This window comes from Corylus avellana, chromosome ca4, assembly GCF_901000735.1.
Source record: "Corylus avellana chromosome ca4, CavTom2PMs-1.0".
In the NCBI taxonomy this organism is placed as follows: Eukaryota; Viridiplantae; Streptophyta; class Magnoliopsida; order Fagales; family Betulaceae; genus Corylus; species Corylus avellana.
In genome coordinates this window covers 25,536,932-25,548,248 of record NC_081544.1, presented here as the reverse complement: position 1 = coordinate 25,548,248, position 11,317 = coordinate 25,536,932, and the positions used below count along the sequence as shown (strand labels likewise).

At 34.6% G+C, this 11,317-nt stretch overlaps 1 protein-coding gene across 1 annotated transcript; it reads left to right on the top strand.

Moving 5' to 3' along the window:
- Nucleotides 1-2,256: 2,256 nt before the first annotated feature.
- Nucleotides 2,257-9,203, top strand: LOC132177094 (malate dehydrogenase, cytoplasmic). Its single transcript, XM_059589312.1, has 7 exons — nucleotides 2,257-2,376; nucleotides 3,840-3,998; nucleotides 4,116-4,291; nucleotides 4,996-5,273; nucleotides 5,359-5,494; nucleotides 5,580-5,691; nucleotides 8,833-9,203. Exons 1-7 carry the CDS (start codon nucleotides 2,334-2,336, stop codon nucleotides 8,925-8,927), a joined length of 999 nt encoding a protein of 332 aa, XP_059445295.1. The 5' UTR covers nucleotides 2,257-2,333; the 3' UTR covers nucleotides 8,928-9,203.
- The last annotated feature ends 2,114 nt before the right edge of the window (nucleotides 9,204-11,317 follow it).

The following is an 11,317-nucleotide window of genomic DNA, read 5'->3' as shown; positions in this document are numbered from 1 at the left end:
AAAAAAAAAAAAAAAAGAGGAAAAGATTTGAGAAAAAAGAAAAAACAGGTGAGAAAAACAATGAAAAATAAAATAATTCCCTTGAAAAGTGCTGTTACATTTAACTTTTTTTTTTAGCTCTTCCAATTAAATATCTATTTTACATTTTCTTTGGGCTAATCCAATGTAGGGATTTTTTAAATATCTATTTTACATTTTCTTTGGGCTAATCCAATGTAGGGATTTTTTAAATATTTGAAGATTACATTCCCATCTTAATCTTTCTTCACTATCTACAACCTATCCTAACACTCCAAAATTCTTTCAGTCCACAACCATAAAAGTTCCCATCACCCCCAACTCCTAAATCTTTGTTTCTTAAGAAAGAAGACCATATTACATTCATTCTTAATTACCTAACACTACAGTTAAATCCACATTCCCTAGTTCTTCAACACCTAAAATCCTAAATATATATTAAAAAAACCAAAAACAATACTGCAATATAATCAATTAGAAACACAATTGCCCAAAAATTCTTTCCAATAAACGAGTCCATTGTAGAATTAGAAATTCACTCTTGCGCGAAATCTTTATCACCCTAGAGACACACAAAGGGTTGAAACAATTGCGAAGATTCCAGAAATTTCTGGCTAACAGTTACTTTACCTGATGCAGTTGCCATGTTGAACGTAGGACGAGAAGCCCAAAGTATCAGATTGTTATTATTAGTACTCGAAGAGTTTTGGTATCAGTTCGAAAGTCGATCGGAATGTCTGTTGGTTCCGAGGCCAGTGTCGCAGAACCTGCGGGAACGAAGGGGCAGAGAATTCCAGACTCTTTGTTTTCTTTGTAGCGGGGCGTGGTTGGATGTTATATATAATATGTATACACCGACGTACAATGGTTTCGAACTTTCGAGATGTGATTGGGTGAAGTGGGATCAGATGCGGTATCGTCCATGATAAGAGATCGTTGTGGACTCATGGATTGCGGTTTTGGCGCGCCAAATTCGATTGGGCCTTTCTTTCACAAAGTACTTGTGGTGGCGGTATGTAAGGGTTACTACGTCGAATAATATCGCCCTAACAAAATAGTAAATCTTTTAAGATTAAGAGCATGTTTAGAAATAGAATTTTTAAGTCAAAAAATGTTTTTGGGTAAAAACTTCATTTTTAAGCTTTTGCTAAAAGTGTATTTTAGCCATTTTTAAATTTTTTTAATTTTTAAAAGCTCTTTTAATTTTTTTACCAAACAAGTACTTTTTTGTTCAAACAGACTTTTTGAGTATTAAAAACACTTTTAGATCCCTCAAACGCAACCTCAAACAAGCACTAAGAAAACATGTGAATATGTGAAATAAAGACGAAGAAAGATTTTTTTTTTTTTTTTTTTTTTTTAATAATAATGAAAGAGTAAATGAGGAACCATATGCTTCCAAATAGAGAACAGAAAAAGTAATTCTAATGAACGTCTTTTTTTTTTTTTTTCCGTGAAGAAAAATGATAAAACGACACCCATCAATTTTGATATGGTTTCAATCGTTTTTACTATTTAGAATCGATAAAGAGGTATTTTACTGATTCAAATCATTCAAATGGATCCACATAATGTGAAGATGGATAGTTTCCTAATGTTGCTTAAATTAAAAAAGTAAAAATATCTTTATTTAAAGAGAAATGATCCATGATGAAATAATAAAGATATATAAATAAAAAGGAGTGGTTGAAATTCATTATTTGTTTTATAATTTATTAAGTGCTGTGACCAAATTGATTCCAAGTTACCCCTTTTTCTGGTTAAGTATCACAAGTCACCCCCTGTTTTTATAGCAAAGCTTATCGAATTATAATAATTAGTATAATATAATAAATTAAAGAAAAGTTAAAAATTCTCCCCACAATAAAACTAAGGTCAATATCTCTACGAGCATGTTGATTAATGAATCCAATCCCTCGTGTTGCCTATTTGACTTCTTGGTGTAACAATGCCAGCAACGTCGCGTTAACTTTAAAATTAACAGCAGTTGAACTTGATGCTTTGAAAAAGTGGCCCACTCCCTATGAGGCTATGACGCTTGTGGACAGTTTTAAGCACAAATCATAGCGCATCTACACGGAATATTCCTCCTGCACATCACGCTTCACGCACGTCTTACCCGTTCCCTCTTTTAAAAAAGGAACCATAGGACGAAATCATCCCTGTCGTCCTTTTGACTCTAAACGCCGTCGTTCTTGCACATAATTTCCAGGCTAAGATAAATAACTGAGCCTCACCTTCACAACTTGCAGTTTCTAGTACTGAATCACTGATCTACTTTCCTATCGTTTCTCAGTCCCCTTGATCTTGATCAAATGGCGAAAGAACCAGTTCGCATTCTCGTTACTGGAGCTGCAGGTGCGGTTCGAATCCATGAACAGTATCATATTGAATCAGATCCATCACTCTCGTTTTCCTTACTGATTCTTCTTCGATTCGATCTGTGATTTATACAGCCAGTTTTTTATTTTATTTTATTTTATTTTATTTTCTGTATTGTTTTTAGTCTGTTTAGAGGGTGGTTTAGATCTGTTACATAATGATCTACGATAGGTTCTATGTGTGGAAGAGAATCGTTGATTTTTAATTTTTAATTTTTAATTTTAGTTTTGGTTATGATTGAATAGAAATTAAACAGATCCGATGCTTGTGATTGATTTTCTTTTACGGCGCTTTTTTTTTTTATTTGCTGATTGTGCTAGACAGAGTTAGTAGAGGTTCGAATTTGGTTTAAATATTGTTGGTTCAGTTGCATTCGTTTGTGATCTGAATTCTGAGATCTATGTTTTAGTTTAATATTTGAAAAAATCAAAGATGAAAGGGTTCTTAAGGTTGTGTTACTATGTTTGTGTGCAAACTTAATATGTTACTCCATGCTCCATTGGATCATGGATGAGTATGTTATGATGATAGTTTTTGTTGATGCATGTTATCTTTCTTTCAAATATTGAAATGATTGTTATGGTTGGCCACTAAACAAATCCATTTAATAATCAATAATTAATAATTAAATAAAACAGTGAGATGAGTCAACTCTCCGATGTTAACTCTCACATAGAACGTGTGCATTTAATCGGATTAGGAACTCCATGGTAGAGTTCTTAAAATCTTAATAAATATTTTTAAATAAGCAGTGATCTTCTCCATTGACAAGCAATGTGATATCTGGATTGTGATGGATGTGTAAAGTCCCCCATTAGTTGGATGGATTGTAAAGGGGTTGCACGGGTACTACTTCTCACATTGGTTGTGTATTAGTTAGTTCTAGGATTTGTAAGTGATTCGGGGAAACTCTATTAGTCATCATGATTAGTCCTTTTGGGGTATAATGGATATGTGGTTACTACTTTTTCTTAGTTATATGCAACTTAATGAGATGCAATGAATTAAGGAAATCTAAGGACAACATACAAAGGGAGACATTGAGGTGTTATCAAGCCCCCATTTAATATTTACGTAAAGAAAATAATTAAAATATGAAATGGTTTGTCTATGTTGCAGTTGCAATGCCATAACATTTTGTACTGGTCCTACAATGTTGACAAAACGTAAAGATTTCATATGTACACACATGAACACAAGCATGTCTATATATATATATATATATATATATATAACATTTCAATGATTCTTTTAGTATGTGTTTTATATTGTTAGCGGGCTTGGTATAATTGTGGGAAGTTGGTTTTATTTTACCCCTTATTTCATTCTATATCATAAAAGATGTAGCCTTAGCACATTCCTCTAATATTTTTAACTTTTTAGTCATCTTCCATGCAATGTTTTCTTTAAAATTTGTTGATGCATTTCTGGATTTGCAGGACAAATTGGATATGCTCTTGTCCCCATGATTGCTAGGGGAGTGGTGTTGGGTGCTGACCAGCCTGTGATCCTCCACATGCTTGATATCGCTCCTGCTGCAGAGGCTTTGAATGGGGTGAAAATGGAGTTGGTGGATGCTGCATTCCCTCTTCTCAAAGGTACGTTTAGGCTTTTTAACCTGTCAAATCTGGATGACTTCAAGAAGCATTGGTATAAGCAGCATTTTAATTTAAGGATTTGTGAGATTATGAGGTCTGATGTGATATATTTAACAGGTGTCATTGCTACAACTGACGTTGTTGAGGCATGCACCGGGGTTAACATTGCAATCATGGTTGGTGGGTTCCCAAGGAAAGAAGGCATGGAAAGGAAAGACGTGATGTCGAAAAATGTGTCAATTTATAAGTCTCAGGCTTCTGCACTTGAGAAGCATGCAGCAGCAAACTGCAAGGTGAATGAAATTTTTAACAAAAGGCAAATAGAATTTGGGTATTTTTCGGTGCCTTATAGGATTGACTTCATCTTATCATGCATTATGTAACATTTGAAACCATAAACCTCTTGCAGCGTTTATAATAATTAAATATTGGAACCAAATCATGTCTTAGGTGATTTTGCCCTTTTTTCTTGAATGGTATCTTCAATGCATGTAACATTTGCCTTTCACACTTTTTAATGAAATTTTGATTACTTATAAAAAAAAAAATGCATGTAACATAGAAGACATCTGAAAGTGATATGAAGAACTTCAGTTGTTGATTTATGCCCATGAGAAACGAATGGCTTCATTGATATTTAGACTGTATTTTACAAATTCATAACTTCGGCAAATGAGCTATAGCAATGGCACCTCCTTTCCAATGGAAGAAAAAAGCAAAAAGAAAATAAAATCATCACTTAGAGTTGGGCCATTTCAAATATATATTTTTTTGTAAGTCATGATGGTTGGCATAGATGGTAGTGGCTCCATTTTGAAAATGGAACATTTGGCGTATCCTAAATCACTTAGTCTGAAATTCTAAGTAAAACTGTTCAGATGAATTCATGTCCATGTGATGGCTATGCATGAAATTGAACAAGCATGTTGTTGTGTATGAATTCAGGCCAATTTAATTTTTTGAACATTTACTTAGATTGCTTGCGCTTCCTGTGCAGGTTGTGGTTGTAGCTAACCCAGCAAACACTAATGCATTGATCTTGAAGGAATTTGCACCTTCTATCCCAGAGAAAAACATTACTTGTTTGACAAGACTGGATCATAACAGAGCTTTGGGCCAGATTTCTGAGAGACTAAATGTTCAAGTTTGTGATGTTAAAAATGTTATTATCTGGGGTAATCATTCATCGACCCAGTATCCTGATGTCAGCCATGCAACCGTGAAAACACCATCTGGAGAGAAGCCTGTCCCTGCGCTTGTTGCTGATGATGCATGGTATGAAAAATGTACTAATACTTATTTTGAGAATTATGTTTGGTTTTAGTACATTGAAGTTTTGACATAAATTGCTGGAATGAAGGTTGAAGGGAGAATTCATTTCTACTGTTCAACAACGTGGTGCTGCAATTATCAAAGCTAGAAAGCTGTCAAGTGCATTGTCTGCTGCTAGCTCTGCTTGTGACCACATTCGTGACTGGGTCCTTGGAACCCCAGAGGTTGGTATCATTCTGTGTTTTCTTTGTTTGTTTTTCGTGTAGAAGTTGGTTTCCTGCTCATTTACCATTTTGGTTGCGAATTCAGGGCACTTGGGTATCCATGGGGGTATACTCTGATGGTTCATACAATGTACCAGCTGGACTCATTTATTCCTTCCCTGTCACTTGTCGCAATGGAGAGTGGAAGATAGTTCAAGGTAATGTTCAGCATACTTTAATATATATATAATTTTTTTTTTTTTGGGATAATCGGGGTGTCCCGGGCTTCACCCCGACTAGATCATTATTCTTTATGCCAGGGGCGGAGGGATGGGGAGTCCAAAGGGGTCAAATGCCCCCCCTCACCTCCCAAAAATTCTTCTTATTCCTAGTAAAAATTTTCGGATGCCCTATGTTGCCCACCCTCAATTATTCATCAAGGGGCAAATCTTTTTTAAGAAGAGCTGATTTCACAACTCGATGGCATGATTTCTTTATGTTTCAGTCGTCTGGATAATTAGGTCGGAGTCCATTTTTCTTTTCTGTTCTTTTAAAAGATATAAACGACCAACACAAGAAGGCCTGCATCTTTCCACCACTTTAGACCAAAGGGAATCATGACTTAAGTGTTATTCTCCACTGCTAAATAAAACAACTCGCTAGAATTCTTAGAAAAATTTATCTCTAATAAACTGATCAATTACATTATTGGATCTATTTTAGATTCAATCTACCGTGAGTGCTACAAATCATAATTAGAAGTTGTTCAACAATTCAACAATTTGCGATTTGCGATTTTTTCCTACTTCAAGCCTTCAATAATTCAAATTAATTTATTCATAGTTTTTGTTAAAAAGATTCAGGTATGTAATCAAACCTTTATATTTAGATTGCTCTTTAAAATTAATTTTTTATGAATATATATAATTTTTGTTACATATTTTAATCATATGAAATATATAATTGTAGTTAGCTGAGATTATGAAAAAAAAAACAATTATTCTATTGAGCTCCAATCAAATTATAAATGAGCTCTTGTCGAGCTAGATTTAGCAAATCTGCCAGTAGAACCTTACTTAAGAAAAAAAAAAACATGATTACTATAATAGTAATTGAGACCAAATCCGAAGAGCATGAAAGAGCACTTTCAGCAATGAATATTTTAAATGAGCTCGTGTCAATTCAAGGTAGATTTAGCAAATTTGTCATTGATTATGCTAGTTGCGGCAACTACTTTTGAAAGAGCATTTTCATTTTTCAACAATGAATATTATAAAAAATCGTTTATGTTACTAAATGGGAGATCAATGGATGAATGATTATTTGGTTGTATATTGAGAATGATATATTCAAGACTATCAGTAATAAAGAAATCATGCAACGATTTCAAAATACAGACTCGGTGAGGACAATTGAATAAATGAACATCAAGTGTGACAAAATAAAATGGAAGTTAAATTTATATGTTTTAATCAATAATTAAATTTTGTTTAATTCGTTTATTTATTTCGTTAGTTATATTATTTAATATTTTTATTTTTATTTTTTCAAAAAAAAAATTGACCCCTCGAACTAAAATTTTGGCTTCGCCACTGCTTTATGCTATACACATTAACTATAGTAGAAAACACATGGAGGATTACACAAAACAAACATTACAGTGTGTTTTCTATAATTTCCAAACTGAGCCCCCCTCGCATCCTATATGTCATAACAGAGTAGATTCTGTTGACTCTCAGAAATAGAGTATATCTGTCATAACATAGCCTCCTGAGCATGAGGATAAACTGCTTAGCCCGTCAAGGGTGAAAGCTCATTGGTTACTTAGTAACTGGTTCTGGTGGGTGGGGTCAGTTACTCGTAGGAGTTTGATTAACGGTGATGATTGTTGTACAGTATGCGTTTGCGACGTACAATTAATCTGAGTAATGTTCTCCTACGTTATCAAAAAAAAAAAAAAAATAGTTGATTCTATTGACTCTCAGAAACAAAGTATATACTGTTGACTGGTCAAAGTCGTAGTTTTTGTATTCTTGTTCATGATTGACCACACAGAAAATGACTTCTGTCGCTATAGATCCCTGGGATCTAGTGCAAAGTGTCTCCTCCACATGGATTGGGTAAGGCTAGGACTTTCGCCTACGAATGTAGCTTCAAGAAATTGTTTGCACTCAAGGAGAGTTAAACCTTAGACCTAATGCTTTATGAGGCACTAGGACCAAATGATTTACCACTCGAGCCAAGCCCTTGGGGTTAGAGGACAATTTAATACAACGCAACAATATTAATCAACTATGGTGTTAGTCTTCCTCCCACCAGCACTCTGTCCTACTATTTTTTAGTTCTTGTCACTCTCATCTCACCTGTCAAGAAAAAAAGGTGGGATTGGCTCTCTATGGGGTTGTTTGGCAAATGACAGCACACATCCCCATACCCATGGCACTGTAGCTTGACTAAAGGGATGCTGTTGCCCACTTGCTGCGCCTGGCATGTTGGAGAACCCAATGGCTGTAAAAGACAAATAAGCCCATATAGTAAATGAACTCTCATTTCTCGCTGGCATGTTGAAGGGACAAAATAGTCATTGTCTACAATGAGAAAGGGGTAAAATGGTATATATTGACAATAAAAGCAGACTGTTAGCATGAGACAGTCTGCTTTTCCTCAATGTCTTGGACGCCCGGTTTGAATCTACAGTGCCGTGGGAAATAGGAACAGTGCAAAGGGGTTTAACAAACACCCCCTATGTCTTGCAAATCTTTGCATTGCTTGGTTTGGGGAGGTGGGGGGGCTCGTGCTTATGTGTGTTGTGTGTTTTGGTGTGACACAATGTGACGAGAGATTTCTTGGCTTCCCTCGTATACTCATCAAGGCTTAGAAGAAAACCCATTAAACAGGACTCTTGAGCTTCTTTTTGTTGATTTTTTTTTTTTTTAAAAAAAAAAAAAAAAAAAAAAAAATTGTCCTTGAATTCTCCCAGCTGCTTCGATATTGCCATTGAATGACAGATAAAAGCCGGTTGATATTTGAGTTTTATTGGTAGGGTAGGATTCATAGCACAATGTGTTGAGAGACTTCTTGGCTTCCCTCATTACTCTGAGCTTCTTTTTTGTCGATTTTTTTTTTTTTTTTTTTTTTTTAATGACCTTGAATTCTCTCGTATTGCCATTGCCATTGAATGACAGATAAAGAAAAGTCTGGTTGATATTTTAGTTGTATTGGTAGGGTAGGATCCGCGGCTTTGATATCAAAAGCAAGTTGTTAAGTTTAGATTTATTAACATAACTGTTTTTGTTTATCTTGAGTTTATGATTCTCTTAGTGAATCTCATCTGTTTTCTGTATCTTCCATCTGCCCAGGACTTTCAATTGATGAGTTCTCGAGGAAGAAGTTGGACTTGACAGCAGAGGAGCTGACTGAGGAGAAGGCCTTGGCTTACTCATGCCTCTCTTGAATGAATGCTCCTACCTTCTCTAATGCCATAGTACATCTGGCTCTTTCATGTTTGACAATAGAAGTAGCTACAGTTTTGAATAATGCCATTGTTAGGAACTGTTAATGATGGAGAACCTGCTTCTGTGGATTTTATATTTATTGCAGCTTTTATGTCTGCGAGGATGTTTGAATTTATAATTGTAATCCTTGTTATGAATACACTATCAACTGCTTATTTCAATGTATTTGAAAAGGCTGTCAGTCTATAACATGCGGGTTATTTTTTGTTTGTTCACCTTGCTTGGCCTAATTGTGATTTGATGGTTGGTTCCCAAATAATAGCCATCGTAATCCTTCATCAGATGTTAGAGGTCATCTTTAGTGGTGGTCGGTTAGGTGGTGGTTTAGTGTCCTCAAAAGAAATTTTCAAGAAGTTTGGCATGTACTAGGACATGAGAATTCTCACACTAGCCCCAGCTGCCCTTAGTGGTACTGGGTCAAACTATGGTTCGGTCGGTCAAACTATGGTTCGGTCGGACTTAGAAAGCACCTGCTGTTTTTATGTTCAATGTCTTTTTGTGGGGCTTTCAAGAAGCAAAAGTGTTACTATACTGTTGATCTCTCCTTTGTCTTTTTAAAGATCTCTCCTTTGTCCTTTTAAAGCCCGTAATCTTTTAGCACAGTCCAGATACTTTTTCTTGCGTATAGGCTTGGCATTTGAATGGAGTAGTAGGGTCAAACTCCTTGAAAATTGTGATTGTTTCAACTTGACCATGGCTGATGAAGAATCTAAAAATACTAAAAATACTACGATGCCGTTCTATCGCGGTTACCTTACCTTGACTTTGCAGTCTTATTTTGTTGACATAAAACAATCTCCAATGTGCATTACTAGACATCTGCTTAGAGCATCTACAAGCCAGGACAAATCTTTTTTTCTCCTGCTGTGTGTCTCTGTCTGCCATGGTCCCCGCCTCCTTTGAATTCTCTCAAAATCAATTTTGATGGGCAATTAGAGATGATTTTCAATGGTGGCTGCCGTTTGCAGCAACTCCAACGGTGATCCCCTAAAAATGCTCTCACGTCTGAATCTTATAAATTCAATAGTAAATTTGACCAAAACTATATATATAGAGAGAGAGAAACGATTAAAAAAAAAGTGCTTGCGTAAAAGTAACTAATTAGAAAGCAAAAAGCATATTAGGTAAATTAAAATATGTACAATATGAAAGTTTCAGAGCATCTGCTAGAGATGCTTTTATGATCCAAATCTTCAAGATGATTAGGGTTCAAGATTATATTTGAAGAATATTCGCTTGCTGTTATCTTTGCTGCCAAAAACAGTAGTCTCACCACTCATTGGCGTATTTCTCTTACTATTATTATTATTATATTTTTTTATACCAAATTTCTCTTATTACTATGAAAACCCTCTCCTTGCCACTGAGGCCAAACTTTGCCACCCATAATCTCGTCAAATGGACAATTTCGTCACTTTCTCACGAAATATTCCCATGAATTCCTTCTCACTACTTGATTTTTGGTATGATAATGGAAATTATCTCCCTTTTAATTTCCTCTCCCAACCTTCCATCTTATGTAATGCTACATATTACACTTTCATATTACCATCTTATCATTAAAAATATATATATATAGGAGATATTTTGTAATTTTTTTAACGATCTAGATTTAATTTCAACTTTTTCATAACTAAAAAAACAGAAAAGAGTTAAATTAAATATGGATCATTAAAAAAATTATAGAAGATCTCCTGTAGTTATTTTTTTTTTTTTTTTTTTATTAGGTAAAGTCCACTTAACCTCCTCCAACTATCACCCCAATGACATTTTACCCTCCAAACTATCAATTGCGACAATTTACTCTCAAAACTACAAAAACAATGATAATGTACCCCTAATGCAAGCAAAATGACAAAATTACCCTTATAAAATTTTCAGTAAGACAAAAATACCCTTAAAATTTTTTTTAAATAAATAAATTTTAGTATTTTTGTTTTTATTTTAGTGATAATTTCGTCATTTTGTTAAAATTTGGAGTTCATTGTCATTGTTTTGGTAGTTTGAAGGGTAAATTATCGCAATTGATAGTTTGGAAGTAGATTATCATTAGGGTGGTAGTTTGAGGAGGTTAAGTGAACTTTATCTTTTTTCATTTTTAAAGCACTTAATGGGGGTAAGATGGGGTGTAGTATTTAACATTAATCTTCCTGCTTTTTTAGTTTTTTACATGAGAAATACTATACATATTCCAAAGCGCGCTCTCCCACTTGGCCATGAAAATCACTCTTGAATGCTACGTGTACTTTTATTTACTATTTCATTTAATTGTAAGGATAATACTAGACATCCCAACACTTTTTTCAAAATTCCTTTTCCCAAATGATCT

Excerpts from the sequence above, each read along its gene's own strand:
- LOC132177094 (XM_059589312.1), top strand. The coding sequence starts at position 2,334 with ATGGCGAAAGAACCAGTTCGCATTCTCGTTACTGGAGCTGCAG. Across the intron at positions 3,999-4,115 it reads TGCATTCCCTCTTCTCAAAG|GTGTCATTGCTACAACTGAC; the intron begins GTACGTTTAGGC and ends TATATTTAACAG. Across the intron at positions 4,292-4,995 it reads ATGCAGCAGCAAACTGCAAG|GTTGTGGTTGTAGCTAACCC; the intron begins GTGAATGAAATT and ends CTTCCTGTGCAG.